The 24127-nt window shown below is 45.7% G+C and overlaps 1 protein-coding gene across 6 annotated transcripts in view; it reads left to right on the forward strand.

The window, feature by feature from the left end:
• Positions 1-24127, forward strand: part of rin (ras GTPase-activating protein-binding protein 2) — a 99527-nt gene that overhangs the window by 16066 nt on the left and 59334 nt on the right. For all 6 annotated transcript variants that reach the window (XM_065455071.1, XM_065455068.1, XM_065455072.1 and 3 more), the window contains exon 3: positions 6396-6567. In XM_065455071.1, coding sequence (XP_065311143.1) covers positions 6396-6567 — 172 coding nt within the window. The remainder of the gene's footprint in view (positions 1-6395; positions 6568-24127) is intronic.

Here is a 24127-nt window from a genome sequence, read left to right on the forward strand (position 1 = left end):
TACACGTGCTAGTGCGCCTGCATACACACATTTGCACTGTGACTTTGTTCATGACACGTGACTGAGAATTATTCAAGGCAGCATCTGTTTTTGTGTAATGGTACTTGAATAGACGAATTAAAGCTTAGAAAAATAATAAAACACAAACCAAATGTCTGCATGTTTTTGTTTTAGTTGACACCTCATCAAGACAGGTGTACTTCCGTTTCGTCTGCTTGTTACCACGTTGTGCAGTCGCGCTCGCATACGAAACTACATCATTTTCTACAGTGTTCCAGTGCGGCATCATGCTCTGTGATCCGCTTGTGTTGGCCTCAGTATTCGTGTAACACTGAATTATACCATTAGTCAGGTGTCCATGTGCACAGCGCACAAAATTGTGTGCTGCGCGAAACGAGACAATAGAGTGTTTTAGTTTGGTGTCTTTACACTCCGCTCAGCAGCTGAGCGGAGCAGAAGCACGTTTGTCACTTTGCTAGCTGCAAGTGGGCTAACGGAGCGACACAGTCCGCTTACAAGCTGCTTGAGCCATAGAATTGTATGAAACTCTATGGCCTTAGTGGAGTGTGTTGTGCTGCGCGTTAGCTAGCATCGGCATCAGAAAGGATTGGATTGGATGCAGAAAGCAAGCTCGCTGGCTATCATGTGGCGTTCTCCAAGACCAATGCATTTAGATTCTTTTCAGTTTGGAAGCTCCCCCGTGCCACACGCGCGAGAAGGTGACCTCCTTCCGTTTCCATTCGCCAGCGGCGTTGCTGTCACTGTCGGCCCGAAGCACTCACACTCGGCAGCTGTTGCGAGAGCCTTCTCCGCCGGCCTTTTCTGAACTGTGATGTTGAAACTTCAGTCGCATCGTTAATGAACTGTTTGTCATGAGTGGTAAGGGTGAGATAAAGAAAAGAGCAGCCTATTGCAAGATCCCGAAGAACTGATCATTTAATTTCTTTGCACTTCGTTTATCGCACGCACATCCGACGTTTACCCTGAACATTTTAATTTTTGTTAGAGTAACGCTTATTTCGAAGAATGCATAAAACATTACGGAAAAGCTATAATTAGCTATGTTCTGTTCAGTTTCTAGGCCAGTCACGAAATTCCTCGTTCTGTTGCCGACGCATGGACCACTGCAGAGACTAGATCAGGAGCTTGTTAATTTTTAGAGTGGTAATTTCAATCAACACAAACAAGCATTAAATGAAGACAAACTTAGTTCAAAGCATGCAGGGAACAGCTAACGAAGAACTTTATTTGCAGTGGCAGCCTTTTCTCTGTTTTCCATCCGGCGATTCACGTCTCTCGCATAATAATGCATGAGAGTCACAATGACAATGCAGTACCTGGCATGTAAAAGTGGCCATATGCTCTGCACATCCAACTCGAGCAAGGTTTAGCTATTCCAACTTGTCTAGCATGTCCCAAAAGATATTCCCAAAATGGGGCCTTCTTTTAACCCATTAGGGACCGGTTTCTTTTTCTTCTTGCTATCTTAAAATAAATCTAATATATTAGCTTACCTTTATACTCATAATTCACATGCAAGAATTTATTACTCTTGCCTAAATAGTTTTTGAAATATAGCCCGTGACCATATGGTCACACTGGGCCCTTATGCTACAGCACAATACGCAAAATTAAAAACATTTATTTCAAGCCATGAAACATCACGAAAAACATACATAGCGAATAGTCGAGCACTTATTTAGTGTGATATGGTTTAAATCATGGAAAACACATGCCGACCTCATACTTTGTGCATTGTATGTGCACCGCGCTGTTGCAATTATCTCATGCCTACCTCCACCTCTTGCCATTAGGTATTGTTGCAACAAAGTGGGCCGCTTGGTCATACCGCGTACCATTCAGGACATCACCAGTCTTTGGGATTCTGCGTTGACCAGGTCCTCTAGGCTTATTGTCCCATCGCATCAGGTAGCTTTGCACAATTTGCCTGCGGAAGTTCACCTGCGTGACGTTGAGCCCTGTGCTACGAATTAGCACCCAAGCGTTGCTGATATATACATTACAGAGTCAAGTGAAAATCTGCCACCAACACTTTTTGCCACGGATTGCAATCCTACAGGCGCCTACATTTGCATCCATCTGGTCCTTGCCTCCTATAAAACTTGTACTGAGCAACGGTGTTCGGACCGGCCACCTTGATTCGCTTCTTCTCAACACGAGAGTACCTGTCTGCAGATGACATTGGCTCACGCCGTGAATAGTACTTACGATAGTAACTACACTACAGAATCGTCCATCCAGCGGACAGCAATTATCCCATTGTGGCTCAGCACGGGATCTTCGTGCCCGCGAGGTTGGCACTTGACGAATTCGGGTCAAGTGATAGGGCACTCTTTGGGGAACACGGTTCTGCTTCACTGTGCCCGTGCCTTCGTAGCCCTGTGCCTTGAAGTGCCTGAGTAGCTTCATGCTTGTGAATAAATTATCAAAATAGAAAAAGTAAGGAAGGTCGTGAGTCTCTGCTGCGAGTTCTTCCACCATTTGAAGAAGTGGTGCCACTGCTCTTCCGAAGTCCTTTTCATATTTTTCAGATGTTCTGGGATCTCCCCTGCTTGCCTTGATACACTTTGATGTTTGCAAGGTATCTGTTAGTGGCATTTAGGCACCATACTTTATACCCGAAGCGGATAGGCTTTCCGTGTTCAGTCCCAGCTCATAGCTGCCACCTGCTTAGATTGTCAATGAACCCACCTGAGTCTTCATCGACCGAGTCTTCATCTGAATAGGTGCTAGCCTCTGGCGGCTCGATATAAATCACTGACACGACGTCATCTTCCTCTACGACTATCTTCGCTATTTTTTCCAACATCAACCTATTCCGACAATAAAATAAAAAATAACCACTGCGAGAACGTGGCAGCAGACGTGCGAGAGATGAGAATGCAGTTAAAAAAATAAAAAGTTCCGTAGCCTAAAGGCCCAGCGTGACCATATGGCAACGTGCAAGATAACACGTTCGTTCATGGATAAATCAAACATTAATCTTTCACAAATGCTCATCGAAGGTCACATATTCAAAGGGCAATACGGAGGTAGGGATATCTGACTGTTGCCTAAACAATTAGTGAAAAAAAAAACACATTTACCCCTTGGAGCGATGCATGGCAACGCTACTCGCAGAGCAACACTTATTCCTGCCTTTGCGAGGGGCTCCCACAAAACGACTGACAGCTGCTGCCACTTGGTATCCATAAAGGGAACTCTAAATCTGTCAAACGGCATGTCAAAGGCGATTTTGGTGCCACTTTGTTAATCCTAATTGAAATCCACTGTGAACATATGGTCACGCTGGTCTTTAATGGGTTAAGGAAATGGAAACTGCTTTGCTTGCAGTATTTGTAAACTAGCATGTTATTAGTGGGATGGTTTAGACACCTTTGCTAATCGGGATCGGTGCGAAAGCTTTGTTGAACCAAAGCTTTCGCACCGATCCTGCCATTTTGTGCGTCAACCTGATCGCCGTCTCAGCTTGCCAGTCTTCAGTGGCGCCGGTCCTGTCGTTTGTGTTCTTTTTCCTGAGTCCTGGTCTTCTGCGCCTTGCCTTTACTACTTCAAGCATGAACTTACTAGCCCAAGCAAGAGTTTTACTTGAGCATATTTCTTCTACATTGGGCCCTTTCTTTCAACAAAGCTTTCGCACCGATCCTGCCATTTTGTGCGTCAACCTGATCGCCGTCTCAGCTTGCCAGTCTCGAGTGGCGCCGGTCCTGTCGTTTGTGTTCTTCTTCCCGAGTCCTGGTCTTCTGCGCCTTGCCTTTACTACTTTGGGCAAGTCAGCTTCAGAAGTTGACTCGAGCATTCTGCACTCGATCTGTTCATGCAGGCAAGCTTGCTTCCAACAGTGTGCTTCTCTAGATTTCTTCAGTGTGTCTTGAACACTAGCAAGCACAGCACTTCTTGCACCCTCCACACTTCCACGCAGACCTCTCTTTAGAGGCTTGTAGAGACTAAGCAGTCGGAATATTTTAGTAAAGTTCACACGCGAAAAAGTACAGCTTGTTACTTCAATCAGGTGGCGGCGACAATGGGAAGGGACCACGCCGGTTGGGCAAACAGCGTGATGAGAGCCACCGCGCGGCATGAACCAGAATAGCGACACTTCACACGCCGCAGCTTTCAAACTGAAAGGGATCTAAGAATGTTCCCCAAGATGGTGCTTTATTTTCCACTAGATAAAATGGACCGGTAACGCATTATAAGCGTGCGTCTAGATACTTCATGGGCAAATAAGTTATGTATATTCGTTTTACTTTATAAAAGTAAGTGATCAATAGGTATATTCATTTTGTTTATTACCCTGAATTTGGCCAGAGGGCACTGCAACCACGAAAGGTCCACTCCACTATGCTAAACGTATGACTAAAACGTGCAAATCGCCAGCCGCTCCGCTGTGGCTTAGCGGGGCAACTCGGTGCGGAGCGGACCATAAAGACACTCAACTAACACCCCTGTTACACGGCAAATCTAATGTCATTTACAACAAATGACATTCACTGATAATGCCATTTGTTTGCTGTCACACGGTAAAACGTAATTCCATTAGTCGAAAATGACATTTACGAACGAATGAGTTCCCTAAACTCATTCGCATTGGTTTTGGAACCGAATGTTTATCCTCGACACCATGAGTGTACCACGAGTTTTGCAAACAGTACATGCTTCTTTTTTTGTTTAACAAAAATTAACTATTATTCTATCAATTTCATTACCAAATTATTACTTTAACAACATTGAAGTGCATCACAGTGCGTAATTGCAGAAAGCTGCTCTCAATCCTGTGACGAGACAGGTGGCTTTAGCTTTCACTGCAGCAGTCGTGTTGGTTCACATCGGCCACGGCCACTTCGATTGACTTGACGTAAATGCATGCACATGTTTTCCTGTGCCACGTGCCAAGAATGTGAATATTGTGGAATGTACCCAACGTGCTTTTCGCCATGTTGCTTGCATTATCTTTGGCTTGGCTTGACTAGGCTTCAGTGGCAATGTTGACAAGTTAGTGATTGAACATTACGGTGTGAAAGGGACGATCACATATTCCAGTGGAATTTAGCATATTGGAAAATAATTATTGGACAAAAGTTGGTTTGAGGCTATTGGCATGTCTTTTTTTTACTATAGTCATTGTCATCATTTTCAAATCACATTAGTTTTCGCCACATGACAGCACGCCTTGATGATGAAATTAATCTCAAGAAATGTCATTTGTAGGAAATGACACTAGATTTGCCGTGCGACTGTGGTATAAAACACTGTAATCACAAGAGCTCGCACGCGACCGACGTCTGCAGAAGTGTGCCGCACCGCAAAGAAAGCAAGGAGAAAAAAAAGTGAAGGCTGGACTCGTGACCTATGCGTCACACGATCCTCAACCACTGGTATGGAGAACGCAGGGAAGGAATTTAGCTTGCGGAGGCTAGACAGGGCAAGTGGAGAGAGCATCTATGTTTGTGATGAAGCTCACCTCCTGAAATCATAGTTTCGCGGCACTGAAATATTTCTAGCTCGGCTATTAGTGAGCCGATGTGAAAAATTTTTGTGGCTGAGTGCTCCCTGGAGGACATGTAACAACTTCCAGTGTATAACCAAAATTGGCTCTGGGGCCTGGTTAGGAGCTCTTTAAATCGGAACTGTCAATTGGGCTTCTTTTATGAGGGCTTAACACGTGTTAAAGTATGTATTAATGTGCAGAATGAATGCAAAGCCGTGGCATGGGGAAGGCATGCAAAACACCACAGCAACAGTCAGTACATGACACAATGCTTATCTGCACTTTACAGTGCACAAAGAGTGTAGCAGCAGGGTTTGTTGTCCTGCCAATGTACAGTACTTCACTATGCACAAGTCGTAGTAGTAAGCTTGTAGCAGGCCCATGTAAGCACCTTCCTTAAGGGATTCCTTGCCGGAGGAAGATGCCCCTGAATTTTATTGAAATGAATTCAGCAATTGTCTATGGAGAGCATTTCTTCATTTATTTTGGTTTTGAATAGGGAGTAATCAGATTTGGCCTCATCATAGCTTCCTTTTCAAAAAGTGAATGTTACAATCAATCGCCTTTGTCTCTGATCACCTCCTGTCTACAATTTCAAATGTACATTCTTTCTGCTCTACATTTTGGTTGTGTGTCGAAGCTTCATGGGAAGCTATGTCTCCTTATTTTCTCACTGCAGCTTCGCTGTAGTTGGCAATTAGATATGCCATTTTAAACATTTGTGTGTAATTGCCTTTCTGATTAGAGCAGTTATGCAAATGGCCTTTGTTAGTACATTTTGCTGCTCACACCACTTCTATTAAACATTTCAGTGATTGGCAATTTTTGTGCTTGCTGCAATGTTTCATGTTGGTTTTCTTGGCTTTTGTACAATCCTTTACAGGTTCTACAGTCAGGACTCCTCCTTCGTGCATGGGGGCCCTGAAAAGCAGGAGTGTGTAATGGGTCAGCATGATATCCATCAACGCATCATGCAGCTCAATTTCCGTGACTGCCATGCGAAGATCAAGCAAGTGGACTCGCTCACCACTTTGGGTGAAGGTGTTGTCATTCAGGTGAGCATTCCTGTGCCAAAACTGCCACATGTGAAAGCACCATTTAGTATTTGTCAAAGACTGCTAGCGATATGTGGCTTTTTATGATGATGTAATTTGCGCCGGAGGTCTCGTAGATGGACAAATGCCTGTTGTCCTCAATATCTGCTTGACCGCTGTCGATAAATGTGTCCTGAAAAAGCCCTGCTAGTGTCTTCCCTAGTGCAATCTAGTTTTTCTCTTTTTTATATTTCTTTTTTGTTGGCAGGTTTTGTTCTTACAAGCACAGTTGTTGCATTTATGTATACACTAGAATCTCGGTGGTACGGTCATGGCTCATACAAATTTGTCAAAATCCCAGTACAAGTCATTAGCTTATAACCTGCTTAATTTTGAATGTTGCAAACTGCTTTTTGAGTTGCGGCAGATAACATGAATATTCAAGATGCCGCATAATTCCTAGAACACTGGTAGTGCCAGACACTGGCTGTTGTCAGGCTAGCAGAGCAGCCACAGTGGTCGCATCCCTGTTTGTTGCCAGGACGACCTATGACAGTCTGTCTCAACTCCCCCCCACTTTAAAGGGACGCTACAGGAAAGTGTTCAGTCAACATGAACTGTTAAAATACCATTCCAGAAATCTCTTCGCACTTGTTTTGTGCCAAGAAAAGACTTAGCTTGAAGGGCCCCTCACCAGGTTTGACAATTTTTAACGAGTAACACGTAGACAATCGTATCTGCAATTTCAAAGGCAACTCCACATTCCTTCACTCTTTCTATGGCGCACTCCCAGCCAGAGAGCCACAGTCACATGCACACATTCCTCTTCGGCGCGAGTGTTTTGTCACTCACCATGAGTAATCATCCAAAGCAGAAGGTGCAGCGCTGCAAGAAAAAGGCGGGGCTTACGTCACGGTATGTCCCTTGACTACGGTATTGGAGGAGACGAGGAAGGAAGTGTCTACGTTTGCAGTGACACTCGGCTCCTGGTGGCATGATGACAGGACAGTTAATTTCTTCCATCTCCTCCAATGATGAATCAATTTGAAAAATTATTTTGGTAAAACGCTATTTAGACTGCTTTACAGCTTCCAGTGTATAACCAAAATTTGTAATAGGGCCTTGTGAGGGGCCCTTTAAAGGGCCTCTCACCAGGCCCCATAGCAAATTTTGTTTATACGTTAGAAGTTCTAGGGAGCGTTCTGCCACAAAAATTTTTCAAATCTGCTCATTAATAGCTGAGATATAAATATTTCAGTGCTGCAAACCCATGATTTCAGGAGGCAAGCTTTACTGCCAAACGAAACTCTCTCCACTTGCCCCGTGTAGCTTTCGCAAGCAAAATTCCTTCCCTGCGTTCTCCCACATCGTACCTTGAGGGTCGCATTACGCATACTTCACTGCCCCGCCTTAATTTTTTTTCTCTCCGTTTTTTTTTTTTTTTTTGCACCGTGGCGCACTTCTGCTGACGTCGCGCGCTAGCTGTTGTGTTTGTCTCGTCTTGTGCAGCGCACGATTTTGCACGCTGTGCACAAGGACACCTGACTAGCAATATAAGTCACTGCTACACAAATACTGAGGCAGGCACAAGCAGATCACAGAGCATGATCCTGCGTTGGAACACGGTAGAAAATGACAGTTTCAGTGTCTGCATGCGCACCTGCACGACGTGGTTCAACAAGCAGACGAAACGGAAGTACATCTCTCTGCTGCGGTGTGAAGTAAAACAAAAACATGCAGACATTCGGTTTATGTGTTTTATTATTTTCCTAAGCTTTAATTCGTCTATTCAAGTAACATATTACACAAAAAACAGATGTTGCCTTGAATAATTCTCGAAGTCACATGTCATGACGAACAATGTCACTGTGCAAATGCATGTACATAGGCGCACTAAGCACGTGTACGTCATCCTCGGGCTTGGAGCACAGCGGCCGTGAGGAGAACGGAAAGCGGCATTTACTTTGAAATTTCAGGTCATTCCGCGGCACGTAGCAATGTAATGCTTTGCAGACACGATCGTTACCATGCAATGTATGCTCTGCACTTGTCAGCTCAAAATTGCCAGGGTATAGCCTTCTTTAAAGCCTCCTTTACCAAATTTAACGAAAATGCAGAGCCTTGTTAAGTTATTGTACTGATTTCAAATATGTCAATAATTTTGTAATAAGACAATAAGTTACTAAGTTTACTAAAAAATAATTTACCATTGTTTCTGGGAACAGTGGAGCAAGTCTACTCTCGCAAATATTGCTCTAGGCACATAGCTAGATAACAGGACGCATAAGGTTCACAAGTGTAGAAATGCTTCTTGATATGACAAGTATAAACAATTATACTCCCAACAACCTGAATGTTGGTTGTGAGTGGATTTCCTTTGTAGCATTTGCTACGATTGGGTGGATGTCTAATTTTCCCTTTACTAAGCACTTCAATGCCTTGTGTTCACAATGTGGCCAATTGTTTAGGGCACCACTAAGAAAAAAAAAATTGTACTTAAGTTAGAAAGTTTGCTCCTACCACTGTGTGCATTATGCATTCAACTACCGTATTTACACGCTTGTAAGTCGACTCGAATGTAAGTCGACCCCCCCCATATGGCGTGACTGAAAAAAAAAAAATAAGAGAGCATACCCGAGGGCACATTCAATAACGAAAATTTATTAGTAGCTGACATGGTCACTGGACTACTCGTCTTCACTAGTGCTGTCATCGTTGCTGCAGTCCCACAGCGCGTCTTAGTCCAGCGAAATTTTAAATTTGGCAAACGACCGCACCAGTACATCTTGCAGAACAGCAGCCCACGCCAAATGCACCCAACCACACGCAGCCGTCAGGGAGGCTCTTTTGACAGGTCCAGTTGGCGTAATTTCGCAGTCTTCTGCCGCCAGCCACTCGTACTCGCGGCGGAGCAGAACCTTAAAATTAAGGCGAAGGTCCGGGCTTGTTTCATGACCACGTCGCACTTCACTGGCAGGGACCGATCACGCATTTCAGCGATGTACGCCGCAAGCTTAGCCTACAGCTCCGGAAAGCGTCCAGACTTTGGCACGTGGGAAATTTCGCACTTGTCACAGGTTAAAATTTCGCTTTGCTGCAGTCGCCACTCTCGCACCACCTGTTTAGAAACGTTGAAATTGCGGCCCGCTGTGCAGTGATTTGTTTCTTCGGCGTAAAGGATGGCAGCCCTCTTGAACGCTGCTGTGAACGAGTGCCGAACGATTAGTGGGCCTGGAGCACTCATGACGACTGGGGAAGCATAGAAGTAGCACAAAGCCGGCAGTCAAGTGGAACGCGTCAAACCAATGCCAATGCCTTCAAACAGAGAAAGAGCAGCCCATGAGCAGCCAGCAAGCGGTGACTGCTCTTCCATGAACTACCGATACTCCCCGCAAGCGCCGCCGTTCTGAGGGTGCCGCCGCAAATGGGAACAGCGGCGCTTCCATCAACTATCGACACCCCCCCCCCATGAGCGTTGCATGCACTGTAAAACTCTCAAAAAATGTTGAAGAACCCTTCCGAAAAGCGTACAAACACGCGGGATAGCGAAAAGATACGGGTAGGGCCATAGAGGAAACATCAAATTCTAACTACGTTGTAGATCCCGTTGGTATTGCTTTTTTTGGCGGGGCCATGTTTCGGTTCGATTGTAAGTCGACCCCCCAACTTCAGACTTTCAAATTTAAAAAAAGGGGTCGACTTACAATCGTGTAAATACGGTACATGTAACAAAATTTATGATCCTAGGGAGTGCCTTGATAGCTGGAATACTGCTCCAGAAAGATTGCAGAAAGCCAAAAATTTGTATTTTGAAAAAATGGAAAAAAAAGAACACTTTTAATCACATACAACAATAAATATTAAAATATTTACATTGCTAGAGTATAATAACCACCAGGGATATAGTTAATCTATCTACAGCTATCCAAATAGCGCTTTTTGAAGGCTTGTACAGTTTCAGCAGATGCACGCTTATGGGCTGATGCTGTTGCTCGGCAGGTATCCTTTTCAACCATTGTCTTGCTGCTTGGTACTGGGTTTAAAGGAAGCTTTTTCAGAATTGCAGTTGAAGCTCATTCATTGCCTGAATTAAACTTCATGACTGCTTCAGCCACGGCAGCTTCAGCAAAAAGCGAGGCATGCTGTTCCTTGGGTGCCAATGCCCATGTCTTGGAATGCAAGCAATCATTGTTCTGGGTTGCCCCGCGTTGACATCTTTCGAGAAGTTTCTCATCTGAAAGGCATTGTAGACTGATAGAAGAGCATCACAAACATGGGAAGCCATATTATACCAATGCTTTCGGGCAGGCTAATTTTTTGCTCTGGCACCATTCTGTCGGCACCAGGAGTCTGGACCTGGTGGACAAAGAGTGTGGTTGGAGACCACCTCATTTCATGTGATATGGGTATACATTGCCAGAACAGCATTGTGCGTGGCCTTAACATCTCCCTTATGTGATTTCAGTGCCTATCCATAGTATGAACTCGGCTTTGTGATCAAGCCACCAGTCAATTTGCCTTTCCCATGGATTGTTTTGGATACAGAGCATTTCTGTTTTAAAACAAGATCACGCAAAGCAGTCCATTCTTTTCTGTATGAGGTTCACACGATCCTCCTCCGCCATTGGCTCAGAGCTGTACACTTTAGCTTCCTTGAGCGCAAGAAATGTGTGGTTGTCAACATCTGAGAGAAATGTGATATACCTGAAGTGACCTCTGGAAGAGCCAATTGAGCTTCCATATTCCCTATCTTTTTATCCACATTCTCACACAAATACCTTGCTATCGAATTGTCATAGTCCGGGTCACGAGATTTTGGGCCACACGTGCAACCAGCACAAAAGTTACTCCGTAAAGCATAATCAAGCTCAAACCCTGTAAACAGTTTGATGACATGACAAATGGGCGCTTGGCATCCATAAGCTGTCGCAGGTCACCGTGATATTTCCAGGATTAGAAAGTTCCAGCTCATTGTACAAGGTCCTCGCCAATCGCGCGTGCACCTTTGTCTACTTTTGGGCTTCATACGCCACTGCGGGTGCCATGCTTCGTTTACAGATAGCCCTGCCATGTTTTGCTGTGAAGTCCGCAGTAAGAGATAATTATTGTAGCAAAAACGTCGTTCAGCGCTGTTTGACGATTGCTAGTGCTTATCATCACACACACAGCAAGAATGTTCACAACGAAGGGGCTGATCATTTTGTTACTCTTCACTTGCAGCGAACTGCATGGAATAGTAACAAGGCTGTATTCTTGCTCCTCTTTGTAGAAAGTGACACTGCTGCCACATACCTTTCACTTTACGCTAGTAAGCAAGGTACTTATCGCTTCCGCACTCCCAGCAAAAAGCATGTCTCGATCTCTGCCGGCCTGGCCGCACTGTCGTTTGCACACATAAAGATGTCCGATTTGCATTTTGTTGCCGATGTTCCCGCGAGTTGTTGTTTTTCTTCTGCTTGCCTCTGCTGTTGGAGTAGTTCCTCTGGCTGTGCCATTATGTCGTGCTGAAAGCGCCCCTTGTGAGCGTTACAAGCAGGCAAACCTGGCAAGCTGTCAGGCCTATGTCACTCTCAGCAGGTGCAGTTCATTCCGCGCCGCTTGATGTCGCCAATGGTATGGTATAAAACGTTTTCAAAGTTGGAGTGAGCTTGTTTCCATTTGCTGTCAAACTTCATGAGAATCTGACCTTACTGCACACTAGCGACTAACTCAATGGCGTCGCACACTTCACTTTTCGAATGTGCCGTGTTACGATCGACCAGCGGGAGTAGTGACCTTCTAACCTCCCAGCCCACTGCAACGAATCACTTCGTGAAGCTAGCAATACGCACCCCTTGGACAGACTTGCAGCACCACCAAGGCAAGACAAGTTTGGCGGACCGAGTATTGTTTGTTGGTTCACAGTCGCCTTCACAGACCAATGGGCACAAGGGAATTCCGGGAAAAGGGTGTTCTAAGGCGTTTTCTCACAGCTTCCGGTAATCGTCACGGTCATTTGACAGACGCGGCAGCTAACTGCAGGGTCATCTCAGGAGCCAAGACTTGCCAGCTTGAGTCGAGCTCGACAACCCCCGTCTACGAGGCCCCACTCCTTTCGGTGTGTACAGTGAAACAAAGGTGTGGGAGTGAGAATGTGAACCCTCACCCTTTAAGGCGGGACCTTCAACAGCTTTAGATGCTCCGATTGGACAAAGGTTGGATGGCAGTTTTCCTGTCCTAGGGATCTAGAGAGGATCTAAGCAGCCATTTTCGACTTCTCAGTGTGCTTTGTTTCCAGTCATGCTAGACATGAGTTTTAACGTTCTCCACCCTTCATGTAGATATAATAAATCCCATACTCCTCGTTCTCATTGAGAACAAGATTCTTCCTTCAACAGAGTTTGTAGCAGGGATGTGTCAGACAACGGCATGGGCCAGCTACCACTTTTTACATGCCTGACCCAAACTCTTATAGCCCGCAGACCGAAGAAGATGGCGCCTGCTACCTGCGCCAATCACAGGGTGCCCTTTCACCAAGTGTACTGAATGAGCGAATGGGCTTGCACGCTGGGGCCTCTTTTTGGTGCAGATTTTTTACGAAGCTAATAGGCGGGTGAAGGACGTGGTGGGAAATTTAAGAATTGGCTCTTCTGAGAATGACCGAGATGGCCACAATAGCACACATTCTGCGGCAGTACGGCACAAAAAGCACCCATTTTTTCGTGCTTTCTTCTGTGAAAATATAGCTTGCAGTGGTGATATAAATTGCTGTTTCAGCCAAACTATAAGTCTAAGACACGAGAAACTTGTTTAGCACATGCAGTAGGGACTGTATACAGTAATACCTCGTTAACTCGTAGTAGTAAAAGCCGGGAAGAAATTTCAGGGTAAGGAAAGTTGCTGAAATTGCAGCAAGGTCTAGTTCTTTCTGAAAAGTTCACCACTACTGACCAGCTTTTCAACAAGAGCTTCTAAACTGGCTCTTCGTAAAGGTTTGAAAGAAAAAGTAAAGACATACCAGAGATATCAACCAGCTGCGTTTTACGGCACTGCTATTCAGTGCAGAAAAACTGCCTAAGGCTGGTCTGCTTCACGGTAGCACTTGGACCTGGAAATGCGTCCTGGGGCTTCTTCACACTCGCATAAGGCGATCGTTCCCGTCATTGCAGTTAACTTTATTTCGCAGGAAGTGAGGCATGTTTCTTGTTTTGGCTGATGTCGGCACCTCTTGAGGTCTTTTTTCTTTGTCACCACCGTCCCGTCTGTTGGCAGCTATCCTTGCAATTTCAATGTTGATAAATTTACCTGTCACCAGTACATCCTGCTTGCATAGCGCATACTCGTGAAAGCTGACGTCGCTTTCTGTGGCACCATTCCTGGCAAGTCCATGTTGCGTGCATTGCGTAGAATAAAATTCAAATGGTAGTCACACCAACGCACTTGATGGTAAATCGTGTGTTGCATAGAGCGAACAAAACAAATTGCTTCAAGTGTGCTATTCTGCAGGGCCTGCCTCTATACACTTCTCTCCCGTCACATGATGTGTCACATGACTGCTTGACAAAGTTATGCCACTAGATTCTGAATTTATATTTGCGGATGTGGGGAAAGCGTCCGCTTTGTAGTAGGCCCAGCAATGGGTAACAACGGCGAAGTAGTAGAGATGTCCCCATTAATTTGGCAGCCTTGCGCAAAGCTTGTTAAGGGGTTCTAAAATGTTTTTCTTTGTTTTTTTTTTTTGGTTCAATCTGAACTGAACTTCACTATTGCAATCAGCATGAGTTTTTCATGCTGATTTCAAATGTATAAGTAGTTTTCTTATAGCCACTCTGATTCAAGAAGTATTATAAGTCTGAAAATAAACTTAGTGGGTACTTCTTATGGGGCTTTTTGGCAATTTTGCCTTGCTAAACACGAAAAGTGTGTGACCCTAATGCCAAAGATTTGCTCTAAGGAGTGATGCTATACTAAATTGTTTGAAAGCATTCTAAAGGTAGGAAAGCAGACCAACATTTACTGTAGATATGTTTTCTTATTATCACTGATTATTTTTATTATAATTTGTAAAATAACACTAGAGTATCAGAAATAGCATCACCTCCGAAATCATTTCAAGATGAATACGCTGATACCAAACTTGTTATTGTTGCTCACCATCATAGAAAAAAGCCCTGTAAGACTGAAGCGGTGTGTGAAAACATTGAAATGAGAAAAATGCATTTGAAGTTTAGACAGCTGTAATTTTTTCTAGAATGCAGGTACAGCAATATTAATGACATCATTTTGTAGTGCTATTCTTCAGGAGATGGCCATACTAAATATATGACAGCATCCTCCTAAAAAGCTGGGGAAAGCTTGTTGTAAAGCCATGTGCTGCCCCTAAACCAGCTTGAGAAACATTTTCCACTTCATGTGCCGGTTCCATTGGCCTGCAAGCTAACTAAATACAAGAATTGTGTACGCCTCGTGCACCGCCTATAGAGGCGCCACTGAAAGCCACCTAGCGGACGTTTCCAACAGTACGCGCAGGAGCAGTAGCAGACAACCCTTTGCAGCAAGGATGGCTGAAGTTCATGGCTGCGATTTCTCCTTTGTTCGGGTGTCAGGCTGCTTCTTCTGCGGTAACAGCTATAGGTTACCAGTGTTTGGGACAACATGGTCCACATACGTGCAAGGTGTGTCCCGCAGACAAACGCCATGAACTCCATTTACATGACGTGGAGCTCATGTTCACTAGCCGATAAATTTTGTTGAGTGATGCAATCTCGATGGTTTTTTTTTATTCTACCCTTGCCGCAATGCTGCTTCTGTACCTGAATAATAAGCACCTGTCGTTAGCGCAGACTTATATCAAACAAATCCGCACGGTGCAATCTCTGCATATGCCGTTGTGATCTTTCTGCCGATGAATACATGTGACATCGCCGAATAAGTGCAGTCGAAGTCGCCTCAAGAAGAGTAATTGCGAATTTATTGATGGAAATGCGTACCCTAGTCAACGAAGTCACCAAACGCAAGGGTTAATAAAAGCGCGTGTTGGAGCTGTACCGCCAATGCAGTTCTGCTGCATACGCCAATGAACTGCTGTTCCCGCTGCAGTTTTTGTAATTTTAAATTCCCCAAGGGAGCTGCTTGGAAACGTACAAAGCTAAAGTCTGACTACCTTTCAGTACTTTTCTTTATAATATTAGAGAGAGGTGTCACATGATATATCTAAAGGCAGAGCAGCGCCAGTCAAAGTAGATGAGCGCTGTCGGCAAGACCGGGTTTAGTCCTCTGCAGTGTAAGCATACTAAGGAAGAATTCAGTTGAGTACAAAATTCACATGCAAGAAGGGACTACTTTGTGAAACAAACAAATCGCTTGGCGTGTTAAGTCTGTTCAGGCAGCATCGAGGTGTGATGGCTTCCCAAACGTGACGCGAACTTTTTCAGCGAAAAATGGAACAAGAATACCATATGCAGCAACTATTAGCAATTCTCACCCTGAACTACCTATTTTCTAAACACATTTTAAAAAAAACACAATATCTAAGATGCCCTCGGGCGAAAAGAATAAAGCTGTTAAGAAGCACTTCCTTGGTATCATTGCGACAAGACATGGCGTGATTTACACCCTTTACAAACTAGGCAGGGCGAAATCCTCGCAGCTCAAAAGAATCAACAAGAGTTATGCATGGAGCAACTAGCAACAGTTAAACATGTGCGAAGCCACGCATAAAATAGATGTAAAAACATGAAGTGCGCGACAGCTGGTGCGAGGATTTACCCGGCCACATAAAACCAACAATTTCAGTTCTTGCAAACTTCAGTAGCTTTAACGTACAACGCAATGCGCTCGTGCAGTCGTGCTGCCCAGCTAGCGCAATGCGGTAAAGAAGCGGAAAACAACATAAGCGGTAAACAGCATTCCGAACTATAGCGAAATGCCTTTAAACCTCATGCTGCACTGCAGACGAACTTCGTTGCTCACGCGTCTAACTATGATCGAGTGGAAAAAAACACCGACGAGACAAAGGAAAGGATGAGTACAAGAAATCTCCCTTCGAAGTGACGATCCATTTTTGCTACCGTTGTTCCCGCTGATGAGGCTTTGCCAGGAATGATTAGAACCGTATTGCCGGCACGTTTTCACCAGTATTTAAGCCCCCCACCCTGCAACAATTCTTCGACATTCCCTGAAGCTTTGGCCACCGCACACGTGAGAATGGTGTTGCCTATCTTGCTCTGAAAACGTGAATAAGACAAAGAAGCACGATCAACGACACAACAAACTACGGCGCGCGCCAGGCTCCTCTCCCGCGTGTTCTGCGCAAGGCCGCCACCAGTGGCGCGTCCGTTGGTGTGCACGGCGCGTATAATAAAGTAGCCTTTCCATAGAGAAATAAACTTACACTAAATTTATGTAAAAAATGTGTATGGACTACAGTCGAACCTAGATATAACAGTTGTACTTGTAGCGAAAAACTTTGTTAAATTGCGAATTTCGTTAATTCTAGGTTTTAAAGTTTCAACCTTTGGATACTTCACAACTTCCCAGAGCATTCCTGGTGGATAGTATCTTGTTAGGAAGTAGTTGTAAACAAATTCGAAGAAGGTAAGGCCATAATAGCGTGGTTTTAACGTGCCAGCACGTGCAGTGGTGATCTTGCTGAGAGCAAATACAGTCGCCGACCGATTTTTCCGGACTCCAAAAATTCGGACATGCCCGATTATTCGGTCAGCTTCGCGGCACCGCCATTCTCCCCATAGACCATAATGTATAACAACTGCCGAAAGTTCGGACACCTTGCAACCTCTCGTCTGATTTTGCGGACACTCCTGGAGCCACCTCGATCGAGGGCATCATGCACCGACTCTGACCGGCGCATAGTTCGACTTGCTGAACGCCATTTTTGTTTTGAACGAAGCCTCCTTGCTGCCCCACGAAGTGGCGCTACTGGAAATCCCCGCTCATCATCATCGTTTCTGCCTGGTTCGATAGAGTGGCCGTACAGCAGTTCCGGTTTCAGCTTAGTAAGCCATGTCAAGACAATCCAGCAGCTGATTTGTTTCTTTCGCGCACGACGCTGTGAGCAGGCCTCGGCACAGTGGTGTTTGCTTTGTGTGCTGTGTCGAGGTTTCGGTGATCCAACGCAGCATACGAAAACATCGCATCAAGTGTCTAATGGCGCCGACAGTACCCGCGCAGACTGCGCTGGGGAATGCTGGCAAGTGGGTGCCGGGAGGCCTAAGATTTGTCGCCTTCCGATGTGCTCCCTACTGACGTGGAAAATGTTCTGCCGAGACCTGTGCAGTGGTTGCGTTGCGATTCCGGACACCATCTCATTTGACAGTTTCACAGGTGCTGACACTGCTGTACTGACATGCGCAGAACTCGACGACGGCGAGATCATTCGTCAGGTTTCTGCTGCACCACCGGACGATGACTCAGAGTCGGAAGATGACGCACCATGTGCTACGCTGCCGTCGCATGCGGAGCGTGCACAAGCAGTGACTGTGCTTTCAGCCGCTTATAGTGACCGTACGACCCTCTCCGAGATTCACGCTTATCTGATTGCGCGTAAACGGAACAGCGTGCAACGGCGCACTCACAATTTCTTCAAGCCTACTGCCGAGCCCGAATAAGTGCGTGGAAATAAAGGATTTCATTTTTTTTTCTTAATCTGCTTTTTCGGACACCTGTTCATTCGGACATTTCCGCAGTCCCTGTGAGGTCCGAATAAACGGTCGGCGACTGTACGTTGACTTGGCTGGTGGCATCTGAGATTTGTGTGTGTTGCTTCGTGTGGTGCCGTAAGACATAGCTGACCGCGCTTCGTGCTGTCGGCACCTGCAAATCAACAGCAGCATAAAAAGATGCTATTTGTCCTGATAAAAGAAAAGTCATTGTTTTGCCAGAAAGGCAGTGCAATGATGGCGATAACATAGAGATAACAGCACCAAGTAAGGTTTGTAGCTTTGTTGGTGTCACATGCACTCGGGCAAGCATTAAGACATCTCACTGGATGACCGTGAGCTAGCAGTCGCCACACAAGTGAGCATTGCGCACCGTGTCTTGGAAACATGAGATTATGCAACCGCCAACACTAGAGACATGGGAACAACACAATGCGCCAGAAGGTTCCAACCATTTCTGCTCGGGCTGTGCAGTTTCCGTGGAGAGATAAGACAGTTGTAGTTTAGTGTATAGCGTACGCATGCTATTTATCAGATATAGCGTTAGCGTCCTTGCGTAGTTTGTGGGAAACATGGCATGGTCCCGGCTGCCCGCTTCGAATCGAATTTTTCATTGCTTGTGTAAAATTCACCTTGTTTATTGCAAATCACTGTTCAGACTGCTTTCGCTTAGTCTCGGGTCACTTAGACGACAGAGTATTAGGGATAACCTTGTAGAGTTTTCAAGATTGCTTCTCGTTTCGAACGAGTCGAAGCCGAACGAAAGAAATATTTGAGATGTCAGCTCCACCTATCGCTGCAGTCGGAAGAGAGCCCCAACGACGGCATACGGTCTCAGAGATCTGAAGATCTCGGTGGGCAGCTAAAACTGTAACAAACGCATGCTGCTTAACGTACACTGTACTATAGCGTATGGCGTACACTATAGTTGCGTACGCTATACTATAACTGTCTATTACCTCCAAAATACGGCGCGTGGCTGGGCACGAACATGTACGAGGAGAAGTCGGATAGGCATATGCTTGAGGACTCAATTTCCCCCTGTAGCACGTGCATAATCACGTTGCACTTTCACTCCCTCCCCATGCTCTTCCACAAAAGGAATCGTAGATCTAGTGTTTCTCGGAGTGCTGCAAGACTCGGCACGCCCCGTGGCCTCTGCAAGTTGTTTACGAACGTGACAAATGGTGCAGTGGTGTATTGCCTTCCTACACATCCTGGTGTGCATGCTTTGACAGTGGTTTTGCTGCTTAAACTTTACATGCAGAAAGACACTTGAAATAATGCAAGCAGCATTCCTGCTAACTTGGTAATCCATTACTCAAGTCACATGCGCAGTCTTACACTGCTTCACATGTATAAAACCAATTCAGTGGTACAATAAACTCAGTTAAATGTTTTCACTTAGTGTGTCGTCTTACGTCCGTGTCATTTTTTGTTGTGCAATATTACTTGAGTACTTGAAATAACTTGTCTCGGCGGACATTTTTCTCGTTTTTCTTTTTCTTCTAGATTTGCTAGCCATACAGGCTCCAAGTACATGTGTGAAACATCTTAAAAGCTTCATTAAGTTGAAACCATGTCATGTAATTACTTTGTTAAATTGCGAAAAGAAATTAATGGTTTTGAATGCAACTAAGATTGGTAAATGAAAATAGTTCATTACATGGCGAATTTTATTAAATCGAGGTTCGTTATATTGAGGTATCACTGTATTTATTTAATGGCCTAAATTGATTCTTTTCATGCAACAAGACCTCGCTCTAAAGCATGCCAGGGCTGTATGCAGGGTCCTTTGTCGGCTTGGGCCATTTTGAAAGCGTGACCTTGGTAGCACTACTGTCTCTAAACGCTCCTTTTTGCGACTTCCGAAGCTTTTGCAACTAGCAGCTTGAAGCTCCCCTTGCGCACATGTGCTCTGCCCAATCAGAGGCCGGAAATCACCCTTTGGAAAAGCGGCGAGTGCGGTTGTTCTGTTCGAACGGCGCCCTTATGAGGTGGTGCAAAATGTGCAAAAAAGAAACCAGCTTCAAAGCAAGCCCCAAGTTGGTGGCAGTAGCTGTGGCTTTTTCAAATTTTTGGCAGCTGCAGATTTTTTACAATTTGTTAATCGAAATCTGCGTAGGGCAGGTGTCTGAAGGCACAAATATTCCTAAAATGCGCTTTTCTCAAAATGAATTTTTCGATCAGTTTTGTACCATTCTAAAACCAGTGTCCCCTCTTAAAGAGACACTAAAGGTTACTATGAAGTCAAGTTAAAGTGATAAAGCAATGCTCTAGAACATCTAAGGCATCAATATAATCGCGAACAGAGCTTTAGTAACCGAGAAATTAAGGTAAATGCATGACACGATTTGAGACCCCCCAGCGACATTCCGGTACTAGCCCGATGACGAAGGCACTCCTCATCATAATTTATGTCAATAGTACTCGGCTACTTGTAATAGAAAGATCAACATTCCGGTACTAGCCCGATGACGAAGGCACTCCTCATCATAATTTATGTCACTAGTACTCGGCTACTTGTAATAGAAAGATCATTTCATTAGATAAGACTGAAGAAAATGCTACTTGTCCACTTCTATTCGATTCTTAGAAAAAATAACATTTTGACGTTACCCTTGAGTAGTATGGTTGGTCGAAAGGTTTCATTTTCGCTCGGCTCTGCGCCGCGCGCGCTTTGGAGTTTCAGTTGTTTCATTATTGCGTCGTGCTGCGCTGGTTCTGCTGGCTCGCGAAACTTGCATTTGGAACAAGCAGCGAGAATGCCATGGACGTCCATGTGATGTCGTGGGATGCGCGAACGGTCCGCAGAACTTGGCGTAGGGCAGTTGCAGCGGCGAATCCAACGTTACTTACACTGTGTGCCAACGAGTGAACCTCTCCGTTCGAAGTGGTTAAGTGCCGTACCTCTGCCACAGCGCGTTGGCAAAGAGCCGAAAAATCGCATAGTGTGCTCGCTGCACTTCCGTCTAGAGGATTACAAGTTCAGCGCCAACTTACTGAAATCGTGTGAAGTGCCTTTCAAAGCAACGCTTTCCCGTAGCGCTGTTCCATCGGTCTTGCCTGCTTTCTCCGAAGCGCAATGACAACTGCAGGTCGAAGATGGGGCGGTGAGTGCGGCATTTGGTTTTCACGAAGGAAAAGCTACAAATGTGGAATATGTACAGCCATGACATACAGTTGCCGTCGTAGTAGCATGCAACGACGCCGGCAGCGCGAGCCCTCAGCAGTAGGTCACGTTCATCAGTGCTTAAATCGCTGAAGTGGAGCCCAGCATTGCGAGCCAATGTGTCGTCAGGGATGTCATTGCAACAAGCGTCGAATTTGGCGTGATAAAATAAAGAACCAGCTTATCGTTGTGCGCTTTGCCGTCCGCTAGCCACCATAGTTCTGCTTTCGTGCTGCTGTCGGCTCTATCTTGGCACTGTTTCTGGCCGTGCGTTTTCATTTTGCGCAGAAAAGCTGTAGCGCTGTCTGCGAGTGCCGTTTTACTCGCCGACGGCGCAACGTCATTATGAGACAATGACGTCACCATTCAATCGGAGGGCGGGCGATTTGAACTGTGCTAGAGGTACGCGGACGCTTCAGGATGCATTTTCTCTTAAAATAAGTATCTTCTTAGCATGAAACAAGCGTTTCGAGATTTCTGGGATGGTATTTCAACAGTCCATGTTGCCTTAATATTAACCTTTAGTGTCCCTTTAAAAAGTCCGGTAGCGGAGTTTTACAGCGAAGCCGTATATGGCTAGCCGATTCGTCCATCTGTCTGTCGCCTGTAGGCCGAAAACTCCTGTGGCACAACCCCATGCCCATATGCAAAAAAAAAAAAATAGAGAGGCGCGCAATTTGCTTCGCCAGTAGTGACCAACTTTGCTAGACTAGCCTCAGTTTTAAAACTCTGTGTCGACGCGCGGAACCGCCACCCACCCGCGCCTCCGTGGCGCTGCAGTCGCGCCCAGCTTCACTTCCTCATTGGCCGGCTACATGGGTGGGCTGAACTAAGCATGCGGTGCAGCCTTGGTGTATTCTGTGGTTCGTTGTTGACGGCGAATTTCAGCAAGCATGTCATCCGTGAAACTGTAGCCTTCGCAGAGTTTGTTCAGAATATGAGCAGACGATGCCGGCGTGCTGCGTACCTGGCTGCATAGGCGGCTATCGGAACGATGTCGACAGGTCAGTGCGCCACTTTTTCTGTGCTGCCAGCAATGCGACGCTTCGCTCGTCATGGAACAGAGCAATTCCTCGTGCCGACCTGGAACTCCCTGCGATATCCACGGCACGCACTCGTGCCACTGCTCCCGCGTTCGGCGTCGTCGTCCACAGCTGGCTGCGTTGCCGTTCATCATTGCAGCGTAGAATTCCACTTCTGTCGTCGTTTATGGGGAGGCCGCATTTACAGGGGCATGAGCCATTGCTTAAGGGAGTATGAGTCACTCGTATTACGTAACGGACAGATTTAATTTTGAAAAAATTTCATTTCGAAGAATCACAAGCGGCAAAAGGAGGGCGAAGGCTGCTAACTACGCCGCAGAGCAAACTCGAGACATGAAACGCAAGCGACAACGGCAGACTGGGCATACAGTCAGTGACGTCGTTCTCTCCGTTGCAGCCGATTGTATGTGTAACCTCATAATTGAGAAATACTTTAATGAACTCTCGGGATTAACCCAGTGATAAACACGGGGACCGCCTGTTTCAGCTTCGCTGGTTAAGCATCTTCACGGAGTGGAAAAGGCGTTCTTTTTTTTTTGTGGTTTGTCTGTTCAGAGACTGGCCTCATCTTTCTTTTTGTAGTGCTTCTTTGGCGAAGTGAGAAGCTTCGGTGGGGATGAAGATCGTCCTACAATCTTTCACTTTGGCCAGATCTTCAGGCTCGTGAGCCTAAACTGCGCGAAGCGTTAAGATGACAGGAAGAAACAACATTTAGAAACGCAGCTTCTGCGCTTCGCTGTATGCGTTTCTTCCTTTCGTGCAGTTTACCCTTCTTTCAGTATGAACCAACTGGCCCGATAAATCTTATTGCTGTAGGTGGGTACCGTTTTCTCATGGTATCACTAATTCGGACCAGGGATAACACCAGTGAGCGTGAAACAAGCGCAAACCGTCCGTCTGTCCGAGCTCAAGGCTGCGGCGAGGCGTCTGCTGTGCAGCTCGATGGAACGGCGCTGCCATCTGGCAGCTGTCACAGAAGTGGCGACAGCGGCTGTAAGCGCGCGGGCGGAGAGTTTTACAACTGAAGCTAGTCTAATAATGTTGAGTGACGTCGTTGCTCTCCGGCTCCGAAATGGGCAGGCCATGCGTCATACCTACTCTTGAGAAGCAGGTAGCTTTTAAGTGGCGATGCCATGAGCAGAACCGGGAACAAGCTAATCTACGCCATGCTGATGCTGCAGCCCGGGCACAAGAACAGGCTCGTGCAGCCAAGCGCAAGCAGCAACTGCGTACCGAGGATCCGGCTGCCTACCAAGCCGTCGTTTAATGAGCCATCGGGATTAACCCAGTGATAGTCGCCAAGGCCACACGTTTCAGCTTCATTGGTTAACCATCTTTATGGGAGTGCTTGGGTGGTGATGTTTGTTCCACTTTGGTTCGGTGCAGCGGAAAATTTTGACATAGCCAATTTATTGAGATATGCGAATTCGAGTTAATGAAATATTACTGTATTGAAATTTTCAAAATATGGACTTTTCCGTAATTTCTTAGTCTTTAATATCTGTGACCCCCCCTTCAGAGAAAATATCTAAAAGGTCCACATGCCTCTAGTGCAATTCAAGTTGCCTGCCCCAAGCGGGAGTCGTGACATTGCATATGCCATCACTGCCCTTTATTGCCGTTGCAGAGTAAAATGATGCCTGACAGCTGGCACTGCAGTTTCTTTCGCGAAATGCAAAAGTGCCGCCAAAAACCGAGCCAAGTGCGAA

This window comes from Dermacentor albipictus, chromosome 1 (assembly GCF_038994185.2).
Source record: "Dermacentor albipictus isolate Rhodes 1998 colony chromosome 1, USDA_Dalb.pri_finalv2, whole genome shotgun sequence".
NCBI classification, from domain to species: domain Eukaryota; kingdom Metazoa; phylum Arthropoda; class Arachnida; order Ixodida; family Ixodidae; genus Dermacentor; species Dermacentor albipictus.